Raw genomic sequence first — 27,508 nt, 5'->3', positions numbered from 1 at the left:
TCACAAGGTCAGGAGATGGAGACCATCCTGGCTACGGTGAAACCCCATTTCTACTAAAAATACAAAAAATTAGCCGGGCATGGTGGCGGGTGCCTGTAGTCCCAGCTACTCGAGAGGCTGAGGCAGGAGAATGGCATGAACCCAGGAAGTGGAGCTTGCAGTGAGCCCAGATCGCGCCACTGTACTCCTGCCTGGGCGACAGAGGGAGACTCCATCTCAAAAAAAAAAAAAAAAAATTAAATGGCCCTTCTGTTGTAAAAGGCTATAAAGTAGACTAAATATTCCTACTCTAGTTTCCTAAGAAACAACAAAAGTTGAGCAAGACATACAGAGTAAACCATTACAGTATGACTGTCATTAACAAAATGCCACTCATGTAATCCTGGTTTTCTATGACTTCACAGAAGAAAATACAATATTCTTTTTCTCCTATAGAATGAACTGACTCAAGATTCTAAACAGATACAAATTATTGTGTTCAGGGTTTTTGTATAGTGAATGTAAACAGTATGATTATTTGTGTAGCATGATAAATTGGATTAAGAGCTAATGTTCACATTTTTTTTTTCAGATTTTTGAACTTGATAAACACGTATAAATAGTCAATTAAATCAGATTCATTTTCTTTGGCAGAATAACCACCAATACCAGCACCAAGGTATTCTTATTCCAACCATACAGAAAAGTGGACTGAGGCAATTATAAAACTTTTAAACAAATTCCTATCACTCTTATATAAAATTTCTATGTAATATTTATGTTGACTTTCAACAACTGTGTTTTAAGCTGAGTAATTTATTTCCTGATCTTTCAAAAGACTACACAATTTGAATGCTGATTTTCAGCAGACCAATGTAACACTTGTTGAAAGACCATTAATTCAAATCAAAAAAGAATTTTAAAAAGCTCTGACCTACAAAAAACACTAATTTTTTAGGATGCATAGGAATAGAATACATCTTGGCTAACTGGAATGTATGCTTATGTAAGGTTACTTGGATTCACTTTATAGGTACTATATCCCAAAACTGATTCTGGCATCATTATTCTGAGAAATATTATTCTGAATTAAGCTTAATGCACAAACTATGGAAATATAAAAGATTCAGGCTGAATCTCCTGGATAATAGCTTCAGCATATCCCTGGAAATTAATTACCATTTGCTTCATTCTCCTAAAAGTGGGGAATAAGAGATGCTAGTTAGCTGGGTTTTAACAAACTGGTACTTTACTAGGATGGCAACAGTAATTTCTCTCAATACAAAAATCTCAGGACTCTGTTTGCATGCACATGAGCATAATTAATTTAAAAAATTAGGCAGGTCAAGTAGATCAGGACCCAAATCTCCTGAACAGTATAGGTTCAGGAATAGCTATTAGACCTTCTCCCTCCATCATTTAAGCTACTCATTTAGCTTAAATGATGGAGGGAGAAGGTTATGTGCTCTGTGGTCAGGAGAAGAGTTTAGAGCAGTTTCTCAGTTTGCAGTTCAGTTTTGAGATTTAGCGGAGTGGCTGTCAACCTAAATATTTGAAACTATGATTCACAGACCATATTAAAGAAAAGAGGCTAGTTCAAATATAAATGAGGTATAAAAGAAACATAAAAGAATGCCATATAAAAAGCTTTAAATATTAAATGTAAAGGCAAATTTTATATAAAATATGAACAAGCCAGTTGCGGTGCTTCACGCCTGTAATTCCAACACTTTGGGAGGCTTGAGCCCAGGAGTTTGATACCAGCCTGGACAACATGGCGAAACCCCATCTCTACTAAAAATATAACAATTAGCCACATGTGTTGGTGCACACCTGTAGACCCTGCTACTCAGGAGGTTGAGGTGGTAGCATTGCTTGAGACTGGGAGGTCATGGCTGCAGTGAGCCTTAATTGTGCCACTGCACTCCAGCCTGGGCAACAGAGCAAGAACCATCTCATAAAAAAAAAAAAAAAAAAAAAAAAAAAAGGAAAAACCAGAAAGGTTAGGGTCCACAATTCTGCACTTTGACTCATGATACAAAAGTTCTTTAAGTACCAGGTATTGTGTTTAATATATCTAATAATAGTAACTATCATTTATTTAATATATATTATGCACCAGAGATGGTGCTGGGCCCATTATGTATACATAATCTCATTTAAAAACCTGACGACATTTATGCAAAAGTAACTATTGTTGGTATTTAACAAAAGGAGGGAAGAAGGTTCAAAATGTAACTACAACTAAACTAAAAAGAAGAATCAGAGTGTGGATTCACAAAGGTCTGACTTCAAAATCTATAAATTTTCTACAATATCACTTTGCTCTCTATAAAACTAAATAGAGTCAATTTCGTTCCCATTGTGGATTCCATATTTTTAAGTCAGCCTGCTTGCTAAAATTTATTTGTTAAACCCAAAATCAATACTCACAATTTCTGACTATTGTAGTCATTCAGTAACATGTACAGAGTGGTGAAAAATGTTGAGTTGCCTGATATACATGTGCATTCCTACCAGAGGTCAGCGAGGTGACTTTCTTCCTACTTGTTTAAACCATCATACTGTAAACACATGTCCTTTCTGTAGTCTAAATTAGTACCAGATTTTTTTTTACATTGCTGTGCTTTTTGTGGGTGATTATTCTGTTTTAAATAGCCCCTTCTATAGTGCTGAGAAACGCCGTCTAGTGCTCCTAAGTGCAAGAAGGCTGGGATGTGCCTTATAGAGAAAAGACTTGATAAGCTTTGTTCAGACATAAGTTATAGTGCTATTGGCCATGAGTTCAATGTTAGTACATCAACAATATATATTAAATATCTTTAAACACAAACGTAAAACAAAACAAGGTTATCTATTGATCAGTTGGTAAAAATGTTGTGACCAGAGGCTCGCAGGAACCTAACTCTGTCTTTCCCTTAGGAGCCATGATTCAGTATTCCCTAATTCAATGTTTTCAGCAAATGTATAGAATACAATTATGGCAAATAGTCAGAATCAACTATAGTACAACTGAAAACTTGCCCCCAAAAAAGTTTACATAGATATTTCAGTAAAAGATTCTCCCTCTATCATTATACTTCAAAGATACTACCTCATTATACTTATGCAGTCATCATTCATCTGCTTAAGAAACCTTTTGTTGGCCTTCTGTTTAATGGGTTGCAGTTCTATGTGTTTGACTTTGCTCAGAAAATTAATATGTCTTAAAAACAATCTGGCTTTCCAGTGTGAAAGTTTAAGGCCATTAAATTTCACTTCTTATTACCAGATGTCATGGGTACTGTGTAAAGATGACTGTTTTGTAAGCTTATGATTTTTATATATTTTTTTATTTTTTATTTTTTTGAGACAGAGTCTCGCTCTGTTGCCCAGGCTGGAGTGCAGTGGGGTGATCTCGGCTCACTGCAAGCTCTGCCTCCCGGGTTTATGCCATTCTCCTGCCTCAGCCTCCCGAGCAGCTGAGACTACAGGCGCCCGCCAACTCGCCCGGCTAGTTTCTTGTATTTTTTAGTAGAGACGGGGTTTCACCGTGTTAGCCAGGATGGTCTCGATCTCCTGACCTCGTGATCTGCCCGTCTCGGCCTCCCAAAGTGCTGGGATTACAGGCTTGAGCCACCGCGCCCGGTCGAGCTTATGATTTTTAAAACTACATATTATAGTTATACATAATATAAACAGCATAAGCAACAAGAACAACAACAAAAACTTAGCAAAGGAAATCAGAGAAATATCAGCACAAATTGGAACTCTTACCTTTCTTGCCCAAGTCAGAGATTTTATTGGAAAAAAAAAAAAATTACAGTACTTAAAAATCCAAACAAGGACAATTCAGGGTTGAAAGAAAGAAAACCCAAAGGAGTCCATTGTCTTCAGTAAAATTTTAAATACAAAAAACATAGACCAGAAAAACAGTTTATGGCCTAATGCACTAGTTCCATGATAAACACACATATATAGTATATCTCCATCAAGTGAAACTTAATCACCTTTTTACAATTTAGAGAGGGAAGGCAGCTTTTAGTATGGTTAAGCCATGTATCATCAATACCATGAAGCTAGCCTATCAGTTGTAATAGCTTCTATAAAATACCACAGTGAGATTGCAATAAGCCTAGAAAATGGGCTACAAATCCCAGCTATGCTCAAGCAAGCAGTGAACCAAAAATAAAAATAGGTAAAACTGAACCAAGAACTAGATAGCATTCATCTAGATTCATGATTGATAAGGCAAAGTTCATAGGCCAAGGTTTTAAAGTGACTTATTCAGATCTAAAAGACAGTCATTATACAAAATAGAACAAAAGCATTTATGTAATTCAGAAAAAAAACATGAATTTTTACTCCAAAGACACAGCACAGAAAAGCTTACTTACAATTACCAACACCACACTATTGTACCTTTAAATATCACTTTAAATATGCAAAGGTAAAGAGACTCAAAGTTGCATTTTACCATTTTTAATCTCTCCAAATTAGACAAGCAATCTAAAAGGAGATGTCACACATTCCTGCTTAATGCATTTGCTAAAATCTTTCAGATTTTAAAAACTTTAGGTAAAAGCAATGGCAACTTGAAGTTTCTTTTCCAATCATATTTAAGTTAGCCATTAAATGCTGAATTAACAATTAATCCATACAATAATATAAAAATACACATATTAAATCACATTTTCATTATTGAAGCTTAATAAAAATATCATTTTAATATAACCATTTTGAAGAACTCAAATGGTCTGAACTTATTATAGTGTCTAAATTATACCATCAATAGAAACATTACATTTTCCCCCCGGTTGGTGAAAATGAGCTCATGCAAGTATTTCTGACACTCACAGTGACACATATGGTCTGCCATTCTAAAGATGTACAAGCAGCTCTCACTTTTAAACATGACAATATGATTCAGAATCACACAGTATTTGTTAAAAATACCAGCTTTCACATGTTTCATTAAGCTCTAAACCAAAATAATAATTTTGATGTGTTTCAGGTATCAGACAAAGCAGGTAATTTAAAAGGTAAATGCTTCTACTACTGCAGACTAGTTATCACTGTGGCTAATTTAGAACGAGGATGATTTTTGCAGTACAATAAAAGCTATACTATAAAATACAATGAGTTTGCAATACAGAGCAGATTACCCAAGTAGAAAGGAAGCTGAACAAAATACAAACTCCAGCAAAGATTATCAACCTCACCTACTACTCATCTTAGCCCTTGTTAAAATACCCTGAGTAAAATGCAAATATTTTAAATAATGCTGGTTATATAAGACTTCTCTAAAAATGAACCATATATGTCAACGCATCACGATTTTTATTTACAACAGTCAGATATGTAAAAATTAATTCTTAATCAGTCACAATATAAACATTAAGGAATACTTGTCAGATCTGGAAGTTTAAAATTTTCTAGCTTTGTTAGCATTTTGGCAAAGCAAGTATACATAAATGGATTCAATGTAAAAAAAAATCATAAAAGAGAAAAATATATAATTTACAGTAGTTTCTATCCACCCTGGGCCAACCTAGATCCCTAGAAAGCCTCCCCCGTCAGGTTCACTTCTGACTAAAAGTTAGAATACCAGTCCTCCAGCAAAAACAGCCCCATCTTTTCATCAAAGAGGCTCTCACTTCAATGATATTCCTCCAGGGAAGAGGACAGGAGCCAGGTTCCCTCGAATGTCATTCCCCAGATGTTCAAAACGTAACTAATTTATTAGCATTAGAAGATTTGGTTTATAGGGGAATCTCACTGGTCCAGTTTGTAGCCTACAAAAAAATGGATTATTTTTAAGTTTAACATTAGAATATGAATAAAGGATGAGGATGTGGCTTTTTATTCCATAGAAATGGAAACATTTCCAAACATGACAATTACACAAAAAAAGTATGCCTACCATTGAAGTTGGAGTCCCTCCAGATTTTTTAATATTCTTTGAAGACATTCCATGAAGGCGACTGAGTCTAGCTTGGAAACCTGGAAAATCAAAGTACTCAATTTAGAAGTTTTCTATGATCGCTGAAGCATAGAAGAAGAAGATCCTATCAATAGAGAATGAAAAGTAAGTTGGTGGTGGCGGTGAATGCCATGAATATTATTTGGGAAAATGCAAAACTCACACTTAAAGAAACTGGAGCAATACCTAGCAAAGTACTAATGTAGTCAGCCCTTAACTAACCAGTGTTTAATCACTAGAGTAATAAATACCCATTTTCTTTTCTCCCAATTCATGTTCCTATCATTTCAACATTTTCTCAATAAGTCTAGCAAGAAAGCAAGTCAATTTTTCAAATAATTTGAAAGCATGATAAATGTAGTAGCTATATTAGTGGCCAATATATTTCTTTACAGCATCGTCTTTATATTCTCTAATTTCCACTTTATCTTATCTTCTTTGAATGAATATTCCTAGATTGACCTTAAACCCATTATACCCACCAGGGAGCCAATGCTACTGACCTCTTCTGCTTGAGTGTGACATAAGGGGAAAAGAACCAGTTAAGATACTTTCAAAGACAGGATCTGGTAAATTTTTGTCTAGCTCAGTAGGATCTTCCTTTTCCCACCAGGGCACGACTCCAGTGATACCACATGCTCCACCTGATTCCTTTTCGTAGAACCAGTCACTCTGTTCATCATCACCTGTATAAATACAAGAAACCCCCCCCCACCAAAGATTCAGTTTTATCATCCAGTTACACAATTAGTCTTACGTAATAAAAATACAAGATGGCAGTTAAATTTGAATTTAAGATCAATGACTAACTTTTAATATAAGTATACAATACTTGCATTAAATTTTTAGTGGAAATATGTCTAAGTACTGCATGGGACATACTTGTACTAAAAAATTACGTGTTATTTACCTACAATTTAAATTTAATTGGGGATCCTATGTTTTATTTGATAACTGCATATATAATCTATAAGGAAAACTTTTTATTTTATACCACAGCTTTACCTAAGAAATATTATCTTAAGACTGTAAGAAACTGTCGGCAACAAAAACACAAAATTTTATGTTTTCGAACCAATTTTAAAATGTGAAAAACAATAATAAGCTGGTTAATCCTTTGGCAAAACCTATTAGAAAATCCATTTAAGTTACTACCCCTTCCACATTAAGAAAAAACAAACCTTAATCTGCTCCCGGGAATTAAAAAGTGTTAAAACTGTAGAACCCTTGCTTTGCAGCAGATATGGGTATATAATTAGCTTAATTTCATGATTTGTATGGAGTATAAAAGGGGAAACAATCATGAACAGATGTGACTAAATGAAATTAATCCCATTAAGCTAATTAAGAAATAGTTTTGAAAAAGTTGATTTTAAATGAAAAGTGACAATACCTTAGAGTTTATGAAGAAAGTATATAAAATAAGTGAGATGTTTTTGCCCAACACTATCCAATAATTCTGACTTTTGGGAACATCCATGAGTGTAACCATGGAACAATAAATGATCAATTGAAAATTCAGTTTGAAATGTGCCATAGGTGAGAATTAGTATTTTGTTTTTTGAAGAAAAAGTAGTTATGAAGAGACAAAAATACAGAAGACAGATGGCTTTTAAAAGAAAGAGAGACAGGCCAGGTATGGTGGCTCATGTGTGTAATCCCAGTGCTTTGAGAGGCCAAAGTGGGAGGATCATTTGAGGTCAGGAGTTCCAGACCAACCTGGGCAAGATAGCGAGACCCTATTTTAAAACGATTAAAAATTAGCCGGGCATGGTGACATGCACCTGTACTCCTAGCTACTCGGGAGTCTGAGGCAGGAGGATCCCTTGAGCCCAGCAGTTTGAGGTTACAGTGAGCTACGATCGTACCACCAGCACTCCAGCCTGGATGACAGGGCGAGACCTTGTGTTAAAAAAAAAAGAGAAAAAAGAAAAGAAAAACAGAAAGAAACAAATAGCATTTTGAAGATGATCTGAGATTCATTAAAGTCTCCTTCCCTTGATTATGAGAAGCCACCACTAATTCTGGTTTCTAAGAGGGTCATCATGATTGTCATAAACTGTTTCCCTTTAGAGAAAGATATTTCTGATTTCTAAAATCTCTTTCAACAAACGTCTTTAAAGGAAAACTAAAAATACTCTTAAGTTTCAGTTGAAAATTATTTTATGAGAAATAGCTATATTTCAACTAAGATGGAATCAAAAATTAAAGGCATTTCAAAAACTAGAGTCACCAGCTTGTTTCTATTGGGGAATTAATAAAAAAAAAATTTTCAAAAAACACAACTAACAGCACTTAGATATCAGGACTTTCACTGAGCTTTATATTAAACTTACACAGATCAGGTTTAAGCATAAGAAAAAACAGGGCCTCACTTGAAACTGACTACTACATATCTGAATTCCAACACTATTACAGAAAAATAAAGTTATTTTATTTTTGATGTAATACACAACTTTATTCTTCAATAGGGAAATCAAATAGTCATTGGTTAAGAACTTGCTCTGAAGTCAGACAGACTAATTAGAATTCTAGTGTTCTGCAACACCAGGAAAGTTACTTCTACTCTATTAGAGTCAGTTTCTTCATTTTAAAAAACTGGGAATCTCAAAGGGATTTTAAGAATTAATTAAGAACTTAAATGCAAGAAAAACACTTAGCAATGTGAAACATAGTAAGTTCACAGTAAATGCTGGCATATCATTGTAAGCCCTTCCACCCTTATCAAAGATTGATAGGCTTGTCAAAGTTATTTTTATATTTTTTTCATTTTATTTCATTACCAGTATCATGTTTATAATACAATCCTGAGGAAAGATCTGTATTTTAATGAGAATTTAAGTATATTATCAAAGTAGTTACCCTCGCATTTAGCCCCAGCATTCTAACATATTTCAGCAAAGTATCAACTTCAAAGTCCACGGCCTTTCAAATAGTTATGTACCTATTCATCTAAAACAAATAGTTTACAAGTAGGCAGAAAAGAATGATCACTTCATTTACATTTTTTTGTACTGCCAAAAGGATGAACAGACTAAGAAAAAAAGTGTAGGCGGCTACTACTTTGTCCTTTTCTTATAACATCATTAAATAAATTTATAATTTAAAATTTATGTTAGTGTTTTTCACTTGGAACTTACTGTCTTCCTCTAATGTATTCTTAAGAAAGGAAGAGAACGTTTGTGATAGGTATTTGTCTGTATTAATTTCATGATTTGTGTGGAGTGTAAAAAGGGAAACAATCATGAACAGGTGTGACTAAATGAAATTAATCCTATTAAGGATTAATCCTGCCCCTTATTAGGGTGTTTTAAATTTTTCATAGCTTCAAAATACTGCCATGTTAATGACTGAAGCTTCCCGAAGTTTCAAAGATGGAAAACATATAAGTTGCAAGACATTTCTGTTTAACGGTTTACAATATTGAATTCATAAAAATCATCTAATTACTTACAAACTGGATAGAATGAATTAATGTCACAGTTGAATAAAAATGACAAATGACTTGGAAATCCACCTTTATGAATGCTTAAACAGTTTTAAGTACATTTGGAATTAGGTAGAGAATAAGAACTGGTTTCTTTCAAATTTGCTAAAAGAGAGAAAATCAAAAAGGTACGTAAAGCTTTCTCAAACAAGATAATCCTTCCTTAATATTATTAGCTCTACATACTAGCTTTTGGAGATAATCGATTACTTAGGTCATGAAGACAGGACACCTTCCATAGCATATAAAAAACCAGCTACGATACTAAATCCTAGTTCACTAAGTAATGTGTGTAAGGTAAATGGATTGCAGTCATCAACTTATGAAATAACAAGTAATAAGCACAACTTTAGAATGAAGAAGATTTTCCACAGAGAGAAAAAAATATCATTTCAGTACCTTGTCTTCCCTCATCATTGGTAAACAATCCAGCATCAGTACTGCTGAGACTGCTGGAATCACTGTAATAAGGAAAAAGAAAGAAACAGATCAAAAGAACAATTGATCTCTCAGTCGTAAAATTTTAAAGAGACATGGCAGCTCAGAGATGGAACTTAAGCCTGACAAAGATCTGAAAGAAAATAAGATGATTTTTTAAAAAATCAAACTGCTAATATCCTGGTTCCATTCACTACAGAGCATATTATTTTTGGCACATAAAACCACAGGAATCTAATGGGACCCTGACAGTAAGCCAGATGTGACTGCAACGAGATGCTGACACAATTGATGCATTTTATTAGGTGTTTTCATCAAATGCTCACTGCTCCTTTCTTACGCCATGCAATTCAGCTTGAGCCTGGAACACCACTGCTCAATAAAATGGGAAAAGTCTCAATCAAAAGCAGGCTAAGTCTTTCTTCAGCACATGAAATACAAGGGACTAGGATAAGATTACTTTTCATAACCACATTTGCAAATATTCTGGAGAAGACATTACTTAAGAATTCACAACAACTCTATTAGTTTGCAAGGAAGAAAAAAGTTTAAACTGGTGATAATTCATTATATCAAAGTTAAGGTCACTTTTAAGCAAAATAAAAGAATATTACAAATATTAAGGGGGGAATGTGCAAAAATAACACAGGCTCTCATTGCTACCACAGAAGCTCCAGAGTCAAATCTAACATACAAATAAAACAAACAGTAGATATTTGAATAACATAAACAAACTGTTACTATTAGTTCTAATAGAAGTAATGCTTATATGATAGTCTAGTTTAAAATATCAGGAGAACAAGGTCATATAATGAGAGGCTTAGCTTTTAAAGAAAATTTAGTGATGTTCTTTAAAAATTCTCATGTATTTTATTTTTACTGTAATTCTTAATTTTAACCAATCAGGAAATCATCCCTTTTTTAATTAAAATATTTAAATTGAGAAGTTTAGCATTAAAATTATAGGCGAGATCTAAATCCACATACAATTTCTGAATATAATTTCAGTTTCTGTTTGATTTCTTAAAAAATAAATATTAATGAAGAATATAGGAATTTCTTAAGAGGCACATTCTTCCAAGGAGTTCTGAATTTAGACCTCTCCCTAGCTTTCTTCCAAATTAAGTGCTGTATGAAGCTCCCTATATTGTGCAATTGGTAATGAAAAAAAAATTCTCGAAGAGCATCACAACCATATTTTCTTATTTACAAATATATATGGTCTTCTATGCACCACAATATGAGAGTATTAAAATCACCTCAGAAACTATCTTTCTGACATTTTGCTGTCTAAACTACTATTGATACTCTTCTCTTTCCCGTGTGCCCCCCATTAACACAACTCAAATGAAGGGTCTTATATATACCTCAGGTCACAGTTCCTTTTCTGAAACCCTTGAGGCAAAATGTATTTAAAATTCTGAATTATTCCAATTTTAGCAAGGTATATTCTAGACTGCCTCAGAGGAGTCTGGGATAGTACTCCATAAAACAGATTAATATATATTTTTTCAATTAAATGAATGAATATCCACACTAAGTACAGGTCAAATTAAATCTGGCCACAAATAAATTAGTTTTTCATAACTTTTCAGAGTTCAGATTTGCAGACAAAGCATTATGAATTGATAAGCTATTTTTTCTAGACCATGATCTTCTAATCTGAATTCAGATTTACCCCGCTCTAATCTATTCTACATACAGCTAGGTTCATCTTTTCAAAATAAAACAAGTTGACTAAAGGCAATATAATATTCTGAAATCAAAAAAAGAATATTAAATAATAGCACAGGAAATTCTAATAAACTGTGAACTTTACTTACAAATGTATCAATTTTGTTTCATTAATTGTGAGAGATTAACCACAGTAATGTACAACATTAACAACAGGGGAAAGTGGATTTGGGATATATGGGAATGTGATATACATGAACTCTCCGAACTATCTTTATAACTTTTCTGTAAATTTATATCTATTCAAAAAAGTAGTTGATAAAGTATGTACACACACACACGTGTACATTATAGAACAGTCTTCTATTTAAAAATCTAAAATTACTTCAACACTTGTTGAATTAAATTTAGATTTAGATTTCAAGACTTTCTATGGATGGGCCTCCATCTAAATCTTCTTATTCCCATCTCTGGTCCTTTTGTTTATGTTCTTTTCACAGCGGTATGCCTATCTCCACTCTTTTCCCTCTCCACCTGTCCAAGCTCTTGAAGATATAAAGAAATCAGGATTCCCTCTCTTCCAGCTCTTAGTCCTTAATGATGCTTGTCCTACTTTGAGGTATGTTGGCATGTATGTATACAACATGTATCTTTATTAACATTTCACCTCATTGGTATCCAGAGTCGCTCCGTGTACATTACGTATGTATTTCTATGTTCAATAAATCAGAACAAGAACTTAAATAGAAGCAAGCCTTTTACTTTCAGCAGTTGACAGTCATTACGGCTTATCTCCAACAACACCCTTTCCTAGGAGATTCACCTTTTTGGAGTGAATGTTATAACATGGTATTTGGATGAGAATATATTCCATATATGCTAGATGAACAAATATATGTACACTAATACCAATCACTTGCCCCAATTTGTTCAATTCCTATATTTTCTGTAGAGTCCTCTTTCTCATTCATCCTCCCAAATACAGTCAGTCAGCCTCCCGTCGATTCTAACTCTTAAAATTGGTCTCAAATACTCTCAAATACTTAGTTCTCTCTGCTATCATATCATAATTCACCTCCCACTTAAGCATGGACCGGAGGTCAAAGATAAAATACAGCTGTAAAGATCACACTGTCTTGAAAAAATGTAAATCAACTTGAGTTTCTTCACTGTTAAAAATTCTTCACTGATCCCATTGACTATAAGATGATAAAATCCAAACTATTTACTGTAGCACATAGACCTCTGAGAAATGCTTTTTGCCATAATTCTGATCCCATTTTATTTCTGGTAAAAACGAAGTATGTACACTTCCCCAAATACACCACTTTCGTTTCACAATTCATGCCTTTGCACAAGCTATTCGCTCTCTACCTATAGATGCCATTTCCCTCTCTTGACTCCTTCAATTCCTGAACAAGTCTTAGTACTTGCTTTAAAGCACAGCTCCCTTAGGAAGTCTTCCTTCACTAATACTTTTCACTCAGCACATTTCATTTTCATCATTTGCTTGTCTGGCTATTCCAGACTATGCAGCTGTTGAGAACTGAGTCTCCATTATTAGTCCAGGTGCCACCAGTGAAGAGTAAATAGTAGTTAATCATCAAATGTTTGTTAAATCTGACACACACACACACACACACACACACACACACACACACACTCCACACAGTGAAGTTTCTCTTATTTATAAATCAACCCCAATGAAATATAAAGCTTTTTGTAGTAGGAAAGCTTTGGAAGTAATCTTGAAAACACTTATACTTGTTACCAAAATACCTTAAATATTTAGCAATCTTTGCACGGAAGGAATTTGCACCTAACTCTTAAGTGACAACAGAAAATAGTTTATAAATAAGTTTTACATCAGAGAAAATATATTTTTTAACATTGATTCAAGAGTAAAAAACATACTCTGAAAATGTGTACCTGGGCTGTTTGTGGACTGCTAGGTAGCCTGATCATGCCTAGTGGATACTCAAATACGTTTTACAATGAAAAGAAATGAAAAACGAGAGTTTGATCTCATTTCCATTGCCAGTTACATGTCCTATAAAAAAGCAGATCAATAAAAGCCAGAAATTTTAAAAAAGGCAGGGCGGGGGGGGGCGTTGCACAATGAATCCAAAAAGCTGGTAATCTAATTGTGAATAATCCAGAATTGAGTATGTTATATCTTCTGCCATGTACTGTCCCTCCCGGTAATTAAGTCAGACAAGTACTTTCAAGTAAGGTTGAGTGGTCTTAAGTCACAATGGCCCAATACAAATAATACTTATTTCCATATAAAAATGACAATTTTCTTGCAAGAAAAACAGATACCATAAACTTTTCAAAGCCCTCTGGAAACTTATTTATTTATTCATTTATTTATTTGAGATGGAGTCTTGCTCTGTTGCAGTGGTGTGATCTTGGCTCACTATAACCTCTACCTCCCAGGTTCAAGTGATTCTCCTGCCTCAGCCTCCTAAGTAGCTGGGACTACTGGCGCACATCACTACACTCAGCTAATTTTTGTATCCTTAGTAGAGATGGGGTTTCACCATATTGGTCTGGCTGGTCTCAAACTCCTGACCTCAGGTGATCCACCAGCCTCAGCTTACCAAAGTGCTGGGATTAAAGGAATGAGCCACCATGCTCAGCCACATATTTTTTATGTAAGTAATTTTTACTTCTTTAGAAAAATTATATGACTAGCACACCATGCCTAATAAAAGGATAATTCCATAAACTTTTACCACGTCCCACTCACATTTACAAGCAAAAAAAAAAACAAAAAACAAAAACAAAAAAATAAAAAATAAAAACCAAATAAAAGATTGAGAGCTCACCACAAGTCACATGATTAAAATGATCCCAGCCCTTGGGAGGCCAAGGCAGGTGAATCACTTGAGGTCAGGAGTTCAAGACCAGCCTGGCCAACATGGTGAAAAGCCGTCTCTACTAAAAATACAAAAACAAGTAGCCAGGCATGGTGTTGTAATCCCAGCTACTCTGGAGGCTGAGGCAGGAGAATCACCTGAACCCAGGAAGTGGAGGTTGCAATGAGCTGAGATCGCACCCTTGCACTCCAGCCTGGGAAACAGAGTGAGTCTCTATCTCAAAAAAAAAAAAGAAAAAAGAAACCAGTCCTACAAATTAAAAATCAAATACTCTTTCTCAGACCATTTTTACAGACTGTTTTTTTCTGGCTCATAGTTCTGCATTTGGTTTTGCAGACCCATGCCTAAAAGGATGAAGTGTTAACACATTCTCATTTCTTGCAAGTAACATCACTTCATAACTTCAGTATAAAAGAAAAATGATCACTTACCTTTTGATGCTGTCAAAATAGTACTTAACAACTATCATTATAGTATACCTGCTTCCTAGAATAGACAGATTAGACTAACTGCCACAGGACCATTGTTTTTCCTATTTTTCTAATGACAAAACCAGGTGTTTCTAGCCTATAAATTAGGTTTTACAATTCTTAAGTGATCAGAATTCCTAGAAAGTTACAGATTTTTTATGTCAAGCCACACACGTTGAAGTGGTATAAACTTTTGATTTTCAAGAATCAGAATAGATTAATGAATTGTGACACTCTAAAAAGTACCAAAAGCTAAAGGTCTATAATTAAACATATAAATAATTATATATCCAATTCTGAGTTACAAACGTGCTGTTATTCAAAAGCACATTCTTTTCACTGAAAATCCATTTCCTTTTCTCCTGGTAGCTGAAAACTGAGTCATTATAATATAATCAAAAGATTTTGTATAAATCAAATAAGCAATTTTGCTTTGTGCTAAACATCATAAATTATAAGGAAATATAACCATAGTTAAACAGTAATATCACTATCATTATTACAACTTATAATTATTTAAAAATAGAATTAATTAAAATATAAAACATTCAACCACAAACACTGGAGACAAATATTTTTATATTTAGAGAACATAAAAGTCACCTTTCACTCATGAGCTCATCTGAGACTTTTTGCTCTTCACATTCCATTTTGTCCTTATTGGTCTGGCTCGTTTCCTCACTTTCTAAAACTACTCCTTCATCTTGGATTTTTGGTCCTTGTCTGATTATTTTCAACTTTCTTTTTTTGACTTTGATCTTGGTAAATTCTTGATACTGGTAGGCTCTATCACTGTCCATGTCCTGATCTCTACAACCCTCAGGTGGCTGGGTCATTGTCCGTTTGTTAGAGATGTCCTGTGGGAGATCTACTGCCATGCGTTTTACCTTTCTCCTCCTGCGCAGAGTTCTATTGCCAACATTGTCCACAGCAAAATCAGACTCATGCCACAGAGGTCTTTTCCCTCGAACATTATTATTTAAGTTTGATGATGGCCTGCGCTTTGCTACTAACATTTGGTCATCAGAGTCACTGTGATCTTTTTTATTATTATTGTGATTCTCTCTATAGTCCTTGCTTGGTTCTTCTAAACTAGAATCAGAGCCTTCACTTAAGCAGTGACCAGTCTCCCACGGGTGATGCACATTATAGGACCTCCGTTTTCTCCCTCTCCTTTTCCTTGCCTGGCGTTTCAGAGGGCAAGATATACTTCGAGAATGGTCTCCTGTTTCAGCAAATCCACCGCGAGCTTGCTCTGAGCTCTCTTCCAATGCTGAGACAAGGTCGTGAACCAGCTCCTCCATGGTTCTACTGAAATGCCTTCATTTTTTAGAGAAAGAAAAAAGAAAATAGTCAATCTTAACCACAATAACCTCGTTTTCTATAACAGACAATTCATTCTAAATTTGACAAAAATTAATAATGATTACAAAATGTTTCAAAGCTAATTTTCCTATCCAAGATATTACAGTTTTAAATATTGATTCATTTTAGGCCTCTTCTTATATAAGTTATTTTATTAAACATAGGAATTACTTCCAAGATAGAATAAGCTTATGAGCAATGAAAGATCCCAGTACTTTTATATTTTTACTGTATAATTATGGAAAAGTTCTGTTTAAATCCCTATCCGCTGGCCCACTCCTACCCCTTTTCTAGAGCCAGTTTTCCTACAGCAGATACAGAAAGAACTTTCTCAGTCCCCTCTTCGCCCACTAATCTCTAAGTAAAAAAAGAAACATGAAATCTTCTATTCACCATGTGTTCTAACCAGTGACTGCCATCATATAAGAGGCAGTTAGAAAGACAGACAGGTAGTTTCAGGATTAGTAATATATGTGAAAGCTTAACCAACACCATGCATTTATTTAGGCCACACTAATCTCTTAACCCAGTGAAGCAGAAACTACATTCGCATTCAAATTGCAGTCTCATGGGTTTAAAAGGGCCCATCATTACTTCACTCTGAAGCAATTTCTTAGGCTTTCCTTTTTTAAGAGCATTAAACTATATTACTAGTATGAAAATTTTTCAGTAGTCAGCAAGGATAAGCATCAGCATTCTTTGGGAATTTTTATAAATTATACTTGTCCTTTTAAAACCCAATTCCCAAAGATTTTAAATTAGTTGGTGTGACATAGAGCCAAGGTATCTGGTTTTATTTTTTAAACATCACAGATAATTGAGATTTGCACCCTTCTTATGAAGGCCACAGGCAATCATTGGTCAAATCGAGATCTAGAGGCACCTAGGGATTGAAATATTCTCAACAGTCATACAGAGCTTCTAGAGCCTACAGCAGGAGTAGGCACACTTTTATGTAACTGGCCTGCTAGTAAATACTCTAGGCTTTGCAGGCCATTGGGTCTCCCACAATTACTCAACTTGCCACTGTAATGCAAAAATAGCCACAAGCAATACATAAATAAATGGGTATGGCTGTGTTCTAATAAAGTTTTATTTATAGAATCAAGTTATAACTGGTTATAGTCTGCTGATCTGTGGTCTATATAGTCTCTACAGTCATGTATAGTCTCCAACAGTCAATAATTTCAGGCTTTTGCAAGTTCCTTATAACATCTTTCAACTTTTGTGTTTTCATTTTAATGATAACCTAAAAACAACACACATTGTGATTCAACTGGATTTACCATTTATAATGTGATGCATACATACGCCTGCTAACATTTGTGTATTTACTATTTGCCAGACCCATTCCTAAGTGTTTTACATGCATTATTTCATTTCATTCTCACACAATAACCCTATGAGGTGGGAGATGAAATACACAAAGGCCAAAAGATTTCTGTCGCAATGTGATGCATCTAAGTAGTGGAGAGAGGATTCAAACTCCAGCAATCAGGTTTCAGAGCTCCAACGAGAACAAACTACAGCCAAGATCAGCGACACAATCCCAGTAGCCAGTTTGTATTTTTGTTTATGATTAATTTAGCACCAGGTAGCATTACTGTAATCCTCAAGACAGATTTAATATACATCTATGTAAAACCCAAATGACTCATAGGGAGCTATTATATTGTTTTGAATAGAAAAAAAAGAGGTGAAAGACCTGAATCAACACAAGGGACAGGGTGGTATAGCTGGTGAAAGTAAACTGAGCTCAAAGAACCAATCCTGTACTAGTTAGTAAAATGTACACTGTGAGCAACTAAGTAACATGGCATTGCGTTCGGTTAATGTGAATTGGTATTTTCTAGATTTATTTCTGTAGGCATTCTGAATGTATTTAATATAAACAAAAAATGTAATGCATACAGCTTTTTAAAAAATGTGGTGATTCACATATCTATTTTAAATAAACTCTGGAGGGCCACTGAGATTTGATTTTTCCTTTCTAAGGATATTATATACAACTCAGGTTTTTTTGTGTTTGTTTGTTTGAGACGGAGTCTCGCTCTGTTATCTAGGCTGAAGTACAGTGGCATGATCTCGGCTCCCTGCAACTTCTGTCTCCCAGTTTCAAGTGATTCTCCTGCCTTAACCTCCCGAGTAGCTGGGATTACAGGCGCATGCCACCATGCCCGGCTAATTCTTGTATTTTTTAGTAGAGACAGGGTTTCGCCATGTCGGTCAGGCTGATCTCGAACTCCTGACCTCAAGTGATCCACCCGCCATGCTTCTCAATGCTGGAATTATAGGCGTGAGCCACCATGCCCAGCCCCACAAATCAGGATTTACAACACTGAATTTGATTAAAAGAAATATGTATCACATAGGAATTAGCTTTAAGCCAAACAAAACAGAGGCTACAACTTTTGACTACATTGATAAGCCAAATGAATCTTTTTTCTATTATCTATGTCAACAAATGCCCTTTTCCCTTAAAACAATGAATATTGTGTTCTTTTCCTTTGACATTATTTCATTAAAAGAAATATAGTCTGAAAGACCTATTGTCTCTGAATATAATATTGCACCTTAAAAAAAATTCACTTGAAGCCACTTTAACATGTATTAAAATTAGTATCCTTTCTCTCTATTATCTAGTTCTGGAGTAACTTACTCTTGGAAGACAGGGTTTTCTTATCAATGGGTGAATGGCCAGTTCAAAATAATAAAACATGAAATTAACTCGATGTATGAATATAATATCTAATTAAAGTCAGTTTATTTTGGATATTACAATTTAGTGCTTTACTGTAGCACAGAAAATTTATAGTACTAACATTAGAAAAAGGTTAGTACACCTGATACAGTCCATCAAAATCTGATACTCTTCAATTAATTTTGTTTAAAAAGTATTGCTGTAACCAATAGTTTAATAAAATACTAATACTAATACTAACAAATTTCATTCTTAGTAATATTAGCAGTTATATAGACAAAATTTCTCTAGAATCTCATGAAAACTGTGTCAGCCTTATTTGACTTTATCTTGCTTCTCTTGAGAGAAAATAAAACATATTTTTAGGCTGGGGGCGGTGGCTCATGCTTGTAATCCCAGCACTTTGGGAGGCTGAGGCGGGCAGATCACCTGAGGTCAGGAGTTTGAGACCAGCCTGGCCAACATCGTGAAACCCCATCTCTGCTAAGAATACAAATATTAGGCTGGTGTGCTGGTGGGCGCCTGTAATCCTAGCGACTCGGGAGGCTTAGGCAGGAGAAGTGCTTGAACCCAGAAGGCGGAGGTTGCAGCGAGCTGAGATCACACCATTGTACTCCAGCCTGGATGAAAAGAGCAAAACTCCATCTCAAAAAACAAACAAAAAAACCATATTTTAAAAAATACTGTAATTAGAAGAATCCAATTTATTCCATGATGTCACTCAAATATGAACCAACTACATATTACTTTTAAAAGCTTTTTAAAAATATCCTATAAAAACACAGAAAAAATATAGATTTAACAAGTCCTACTCAGAGTTCAAATTACCTTTTTCCCCTTCAGTTTCAAATAACTAGACTCTTCTCCAAGTCAATACCAACCAAAATCCATGCTAATGAGTCAGTAATATTATAGTCAGTTAACCTCAAGCTGCTTCACTAACATCCCTCAGTTAAAACTGGCATCAGCAGGGCACAGTGTCTCATGCCTGTAATCCCAGCACTTTGGGAGGCCGAGGCAGCAGGATCACTTGAGATCAGGAGTTCAAGACCAGCTTGGCCAACAAGCTGAAACCCCATCTCTACTAAATATACAAAAATTAGCCATGCATGGTGGCGATGCCTGTAATCTCCGCTACTCAGGAGGCTGAGACAGGAGAATCGCTTGAACCGGGAGCTGGAGGCTGTAGTGAGCCAAGATCATGCCACTGTACTCCAGCCTGGGCGGCAGAGAGACTCTTGTCTCCTACTGGCTGGTCAAAACCAAAGTGATCCTAAGAGACCGTCACATGACCAATAGCTCTTTTATTTCCTTTGCCGTGGCAGTTTACACTGATGTATCAGAAGACCAATGTATGAAAACACTTTATCCTAGAGATAGTTTCTTAAATTTAAGACTTTCCTATTAAAGGGGAAACCTGGAAATACAGAAGTTTTCTATACAAATCAGTACTTACTGAACAACCAGTTTTAAAGTTTGAATTACACTAAATTCAATGAATGTACCACTTAACTAACTTGAGATTTTTATATTCATAATTGTAAAAGCCATTTTTCTTCATTTAGAACTCATTTGGAAATGAAATCTTCTGGGAACAGTTCATATTGGGTAATGTCTAAGATAACAATAGTTCATCAATACTTTTATTAAGACACTCTGAATGAACAGAATACCCCAAAACAAAATTATGGCCCCAACATCTATATAAAGTTGGATTTTATGAAAGGAAATGACTCAGGCAGGTGAGTACTTTGTTTTTTCAGGTGGTATTGGATTATGCTGAGCAATATAAAATGTATGATCAATCCAAGACTTGATATGCAAGCTTTATTTAAAAATTTTAGGTCAAACATCAAGTTTGTTTCACTTCTTCTACCCAATACCCAGTACATAAGTGAACTATTATCCTTTTGCTCCTTATCAGCAGGCTCTAATAAATTCAGAAAAAGGCTTTCCTAAAAGTGGATGTTTAAGTGTTTTTCTTTCAAATATTTCTGGTTCAAGGAAGAAGAATCAGGAAGAAGCTTTAGTCCTAATTTACTGCTTAATCTACCCTAAGAACTGGAAGTTGATTGATGGCCCAGGAGCTCCTAAATGTCAGTCAGCAATATATTGATAATAAACCCAATATATAAATAAACTCAAGTTCATATTAAAAACAAAAACTGGCAGGAAGCAGTGGATCACGCCTGTAATCCCAGCACTCTGGGAGGCCAACTGAGGTGGGTGGATCACCTGAGGTCAGGTGTTCAAGACCAGCCTGGCCAACATGGCGAAACTCCATCTCTACTAAAAATAAAAAAATTAGCTGGGCATGGTGGTGCACACCTATAATCCCAGCTACTCGGGAGGCTGAGGCAGGAGAACTGCTCCAACCCAGGAGGCAGAGGTTGCAGTGAGCCAAGACTGTGCCACTGCACTACAGCTTGGACAACAGAGAGAGAGAGAGACTCCATTTCAAAAAAAAACCTTCCGGATAGAACTAAAGGATAATTGATTATAGCAAGTAACTAGTTAAGGAAGAGGAAAGTAAATACTGTTTATCACCTAGTACTGGGTAAAACTCTCATCTTTACTTCTCTAAAACATAGATTATCAGTTCTACAAAGTTAAGTAATTTTAGCAATGCAGTGCTAAAAGTTACGTGGTGTTAAGTACATCTGCTTAATTGGCTTACAAAAATTTAAGGGAACAAATAATCATTAATGTATTAGTTTCTGTATGAATAAAAATTCAGTGTGTACAAAAATACTGTACTAACACACACTACATAGTCAAGGCCTATGCTGCTGAATGTTATAAACTACTCACAAACTTAAGACAAAGACAGTCTTGGACTTATACGCCTCCATTATCACGTTAGCTTTTATAAAAAGTTGGCTGGTCCTAAAAGTATGCAGCAAACAGCTGAACCAAGCAGATTAAAATTAATGCATAATAGTGCAGACTATGAAAATGTGTGACTAAACATGCAAATGGTGAGCCTTCAAGATGCCACATCAAGGCTAAATGACTAATGACTTTATGACTAATTTCATACCATATGATCCATAAGAATTATCTTCAGATTTCTGCTGCTTATGGGAATTTACATATTTCCCTCCTCAATGGGAATATTATTCATCAAATAAGTCCTTATCTCAACCTAGAAATCTATTAAGAGACTATGTCTTCAATTTTCTCCTTTTACATATATGTGGGGGAGTGGGTGGGCATTATCTTAGGAAATTATCAATAACCCTAACACGAAATGTTGACACTTATGCTAGTTTAGAAGTTCCTTGACTTACCTGTTTAAACTATTAATCAAAAGTAAACTTTTTCTGTCTTTTTGAAAAAGGTAGGGTGGGGTAGGGAAGAATTATTTTACTCTGAAACATGTAAATGATTAATTACAACTTTACGTTAATATTAGGCAATAAATAGGAAACACCATTCTCTAGGGAAAAAAAATAAGGCTGGGAGAAAACTACAGAGAACATGAGCTTAGAAATCAAGGCTATGAATTTGGAAGCTAATTCCAGTTATATTCATTAGCTATAGGACTTTGGACAAATTACCTATCTTTTGATTCTGTTTATTCATCATAAAAATCAGCATAATTTCTACCTTGAAAAGATTTTTCTGAGGATGAGTGGGTACTTAATGTTCAAGAGAAGTTATTTCATGTTTTCACGACCTCTACCCACAAATAAGAGAAACTGGTCACTAAAAGATCCCAACTTATTCTGCTTTTAAGGTATAACCACACTGGGAATCTTGAGGGTATTACAGTTGAAGGCCTTCAATCTTTCTGAGGTCATGAAGCATTCTGAATGTTGGGAAAAGGAAGGATAGCAGACATATATAACTTGCTGCATACAATTTCAGTAAGTTCATGGACTCCTTGAAGACTCTATGAAACTAAAAGAAAATTTTAAATCCCAAAAAATTAATGCCATGTATCTGACTTACTTCCACCTTAAAAATATACATATGTAAATTTAAAAAGATTAAATAATCCTTCCCAGTTAAAAGTGGAAAGGAAGCAAAAGCTCCACTGACTTGTATTCAATCACAGGTGCTCCTGGGAGCTTCTACTTTGTCACCTTTGTCACCATAGGAACTTTCAGGAAGTTGTCTTTCCTCTTTACCATGGCTTGCTCAAAATCAAACCATGAATGGCTTTAAGAAAAAAAAAAAAGTCTAACCCTAGTTTCCAAATTAGTGATTTAATAAGGCAAGCTCATTTATTATTTAAATCTGAAGATGACTTCATGAGTCATTCAAACTTCTCCTTACACTTCAATTACTTTCAAAAGATAAACTATTGAAAATGCTGCCTATATGAAATAGTTTAAAACAAAAAAAAAAATTAGAATCTAATAAATAATTCATTCTAGCTCTTGTCAATATGCATATATTCAAATGTATTAGGCAAACAGGTAGGAAATGAGACTTATTTAATGTTTATATTAATATATGGTAACTGTTCAATAAAAATTTACTGAACATATAACCTGTATTCCTATAACAGGAATGAGAATGAAGACAACTAAATATTAATTACAAGTAGCATACTGCTTGACACATAACAGATTTTAAAAAATAATCTGCCAGATGAGCAAACCAATGAATGACTAAATGACTGACCAAATAACAAAAGAAAAACAATGACTAAAACTTTTAGACAATCCGTATTCCAAATTTTCTGCTACATTAACAAGCCAGACACTCCAGGTTTTTAGCTAAGTAAATGTGAAGTTAAGGAAAAATTATCAAAGACAATGTAAAGGCTTACAGCTTGACATAAATATGGATGCTAAGAAGCTATATTTAATGAATTACTTGAACAAAATCATACTGTTTATTGCTTTGATTCTTAATTGTTGAAACAAAAACCTGACTCAAACCTGCTGGTATGCAACAAAGTTCAAGACAAACAAACTCCAAAAAACAAGTAATTCAAAAAAATGCACACATTTTACTATGCAGTTTTCCAGATTTCAATACAATCAAAATACCAAATAGGAATGAAAATGCAGAAACAAAAGTCCAGAGTCAATATAGTTTATTTTAATGGCTTTGTTTTTTTAAGCAAAGCCACATAACAAAGTTAAAAAAATAAATAGAATACCATAGTTGAACAAAGAAATTATCTACATTTACCCATTTGGTGCCTAAAAGTTGAAAGAGCAACCTCCACATTGGAGAAGTTGAAAAAGTCAAGATGGGAGCTAAATAAGTCAGAAAATCCAGACTGGGTAACAAATTTGGGTATCTAACTGCTAGGTTATATATTCCTTGAGATATTATATCTCATTCAGACACATAGGCAACATATAAAAGTGGTTAAGAATTTTGGGAGGGTATACCGGAATCATCTTGCAAATATGATACTTAGGCCAGTTACTTAAACCATCTTTGCTTCTGTGTCACCTTATCTAAAATGCAAAGAATGATACACCTACCTCAAAAGATTTACATGAGATGACATATATTTGTAAAACCTGGCACCTAGTTAACTGCTTAGTAGCAGTATTCCCAGTGGGACTGGAATTTACTACTGAGATCAAACATATATGTTATACAGTAAATATCTGTTCAATTAATGAAAAAGAAAATTCCATTAAGAAATCTGGAATGACTGGATGGTCGTACAGATAGACTAGAAAATAAAGATCCAGTTTTCTGGAACATGTTCATTCTGACAAAACAGGAATGACTTTAGAATTTCATTAAAAAATACTAAGTGCTACCACTCTGTTATACTATGGTGCCATAAGAAATGGTGAGTTGTATGACAAGACAGCCTTTAAAAGAGAATTGAAGGAGGTTTCTCTCAGTACCTAACCATAATTTGGAAGGTAGAAGAAGCTGAGAGAATCAATCATATTCTGATGTAGTCACCTATCCTAAAATCGATAGCACCCTAGGAAGAGCAGACCAATCTACATAGGATATTTTGTCTCCCTGACTTCACCAAGATAATGAACGATGAAATATGAACGGTGAAACATTAAGACAGGTATCCTTGAGAGGGAACTGTGGGGTGATGGACCAATCCATTATCTTGTTTTGTGTGGTGTTTACTTAAGTATATACAATGCCAAAACTAGTAAAATTAAGCATGTAAGAATTGTGCATTTCATTCTATGCTAGTTATACCATTAAAAACTGGTTCATTTAAAAAGCGCTCCCTGCTTTTCTCCCTGGAAAATGTAATAATTTACTAATAGTATAATCAAATCTATATTAACTATAAAATTAACTATAGGATGATGTCACCCAACTAAAAATATTTTGGATAAGGTATTCTTTTAACTTTTCAGTGATAGATGATGTAAAAGTAATTCTTTGAGATCACAGACTACTAAAATTCCTTCTGTTCTAATTTTTGCAGAATCTAGGAATGAACATGCACCGTTTAGCCACATTTCTTTCACTTGTTGGTCAAAACTTTATGTCTGAGAGGATTTTCAGTGGAAAATTGCTTGTTTGTATCACTGGTTGTCTTGTGTTACGTTTGGAGGAAAAGGGCTTGGGAGAAAAATACGACAGATATTACAGTGTTCAACTAGAAATCCCAAAACCAGGATTCTAGCTCTAGGATTAAAATGTACAGGGCAACTTTGGACACAGCACTTGAATATTCTGTGCTTGTGATATTCTGCTATCACAGGGCTGTCATAGGATAAAGTGTATTAATTTGTGGAAATACTTTGAAAAGTCAAAGCAATGTATTATTCTAACGTGGCATTGGTGACATGATACCATAGACATAGTCAAGCCCCAAACTTAATCCTGACAGTTATAGGTTCTTGGAAAATCCCCATATACATCTCCCTTGAACTTGAATAGAATGTTCAAGAGGGTGGAAACAGGTAGGTTATCCCCTCTCTCTAAAAAAGGGGGTAAGAGGGTGATATGTTTTCCACTATTGAACTTCCATAATTCTACATTTCTGGAATGTATCTTCCAAAAGATTTGATATAATCTGGTAAATATTGAAAGAGGAGTGGGGAATAAGGCCCAGATTAAGATAGATTCTTCCTGTCCCTAGTGCTGTCAACAATCAATGAGGAGATAAATTGCTCCTGGAGTACAGGAAGCTTGACTTCTAAAATATTGTTAAACAAGCAATCAGCAAACATTTACTGTATTCTTTAACAAATCTTTGGCACACACCCAAGAGCTCCCTCAAACTGCGTGCATCCCAGGAACGAATGAGAGTAAGGCCTAGATGTCTTCAGATCATCCATCACAGCTCTCTCCCGCCTCCATTCCAGGTCCAGCAGAGTGGCCTCGGGCAATCACACCCTTCCCTGACCTCCACCTCCCCCTCCCCAGGGCCGCCAGCCTCACCAGCTGTTCCCGGCTGCTGGAGCTCCGATCGGTTGGCGCCCGGCGGCCCCGAACATTAACGACACCCAGGAGCCTGGCCTCGAGGCTCAGGCCCGTGACCAGACTCCAACTACTACAGCACCGGCGACTTCCAAGAGCAGTTCAGCATTTTGAGATGAACTTCCGGAAGCCGACAGGAGGCGGAAACCGGATGCCCGGAGCAACCATTAGTTCTCCGCGTCTACTGCTTTCCGTTCCTATAATCCCCTCTTCCTACTCGCAATAGAGACAGAGACAAATAAATTAAACTTTTTGTGCTATACAGAGATTTCTTAATTCTCTTTTTAGTACTCTTAAAGTGGAAGTAGCGTGAGAGGAAAGAGCAGTGAACAAAAAGTCGGACCCCGGGAATGAGCTATGGTTTAGCCCAGTTACCATGGAGACCGGTAGTAACACCAGTTGTAAACCCAAGGCCGAAAGACCATGGCCACGTTAGCCCGGCTGCAAGCTAGGTCGTCGACTGTAGGAAATCAGTACTACTTTAGGAACAGGTAAGTCAGGAAGAGAAAGATCGCGTAAAGGGCAGGCGTGACATTATACCAGTTGTTCCTCAGCGGGAGTTTCCAATTAACGATTTCCCTGATTCATTAAGTAGTACCCAATTCTTCCCTTAATGGGCTGTAAACAGAATCTGGAGTTTCTGTTACCATACAACGAAATTCTAAATAGAGAGGGGCCATAGATACTTGATGTGAGATGATTTAGAAAAACTCCCAGCATTGATAAAATTGTAAAGTGCTTTTTCTCTTCGACATCACCACTCTGTAATTTCATGAAACCTTTGTTCTCCGGGTTCAAGGTTCAATACCTGACTGGCGGGTCACCTGGCTCACTAGCCCAATGAGCTCTGACTGTTTCCCATCTACCTAGGGATTTGAGCCTCTATTATTTTACAAACATCACTGAACCCAGTTGTTCTATGACTCATTTGCCTTTCTAAAATGAACGTATCGGCCGGGCGTGGTTGCTCACGCCTGTACTCCTAAAACTTTGAGAGGCCGAGGCGGGCGAATCACCTGAGGCCAGGAGTTCGAGACTAACCAGACCAACATGGTGGAACCCCGTCTCTACTAAAAATATAAAAATTAGCCGGGCACTGTGGCTCATGCCTGTCATCCCAGATAGTTGGGAAGCTGAGGCAGGAGAATCGCTTGAACCTGGGAAGCG

General features: G+C 35.5%; 2 protein-coding genes across 3 annotated transcripts in view; one reads left to right on the top strand and one right to left on the bottom strand.

Moving 5' to 3' along the window:
- Positions 1 to 26,697, bottom strand: part of GPATCH2 (G patch domain containing 2) — a 202,260-nt gene extending 175,563 nt beyond the window's left edge. Inside the window, exons 1-6 of one of the 2 annotated variants that reach the window (XM_011987379.1) lie at positions 26,303 to 26,697; positions 15,496 to 16,212; positions 9,828 to 9,889; positions 6,445 to 6,627; positions 5,882 to 5,961; positions 3,732 to 5,753 (exon numbers count right to left, since the gene is read on the bottom strand). In XM_011987379.1, the coding sequence (XP_011842769.1) occupies positions 5,721 to 5,753; positions 5,882 to 5,961; positions 6,445 to 6,627; positions 9,828 to 9,889; positions 15,496 to 16,212; positions 26,303 to 26,358 (1,131 nt within the window). In that variant the 5' untranslated portion in view covers positions 26,359 to 26,697 and the 3' untranslated portion in view covers positions 3,732 to 5,720. Of the gene's footprint in view, positions 1 to 3,731; positions 5,754 to 5,881; positions 5,962 to 6,444; positions 6,628 to 9,827; positions 9,890 to 15,495; positions 16,213 to 26,302 lie in introns of those variants that run through there. The other variant, XM_011987376.1, reaches the window with a different exon arrangement.
- An 8-nt stretch (positions 26,698 to 26,705) lies between these two features.
- SPATA17 (spermatogenesis associated 17) overlaps positions 26,706 to 27,508 on the top strand; it is a 262,801-nt gene continuing 261,998 nt past the window's right edge. The window contains exon 1 of the mRNA XM_011987401.1: positions 26,706 to 26,832. Coding sequence (XP_011842791.1) covers positions 26,765 to 26,832 — 68 coding nt within the window. The 5' untranslated portion in view covers positions 26,706 to 26,764. The remainder of the gene's footprint in view (positions 26,833 to 27,508) is intronic.

This window comes from Mandrillus leucophaeus, unplaced genomic scaffold (genome assembly GCF_000951045.1).
Source record: "Mandrillus leucophaeus isolate KB7577 unplaced genomic scaffold, Mleu.le_1.0 Scaffold309, whole genome shotgun sequence".
Classification (NCBI taxonomy): domain Eukaryota; kingdom Metazoa; phylum Chordata; class Mammalia; order Primates; family Cercopithecidae; genus Mandrillus; species Mandrillus leucophaeus.
This window is presented reverse-complemented; position numbering and strand designations above follow the sequence as displayed.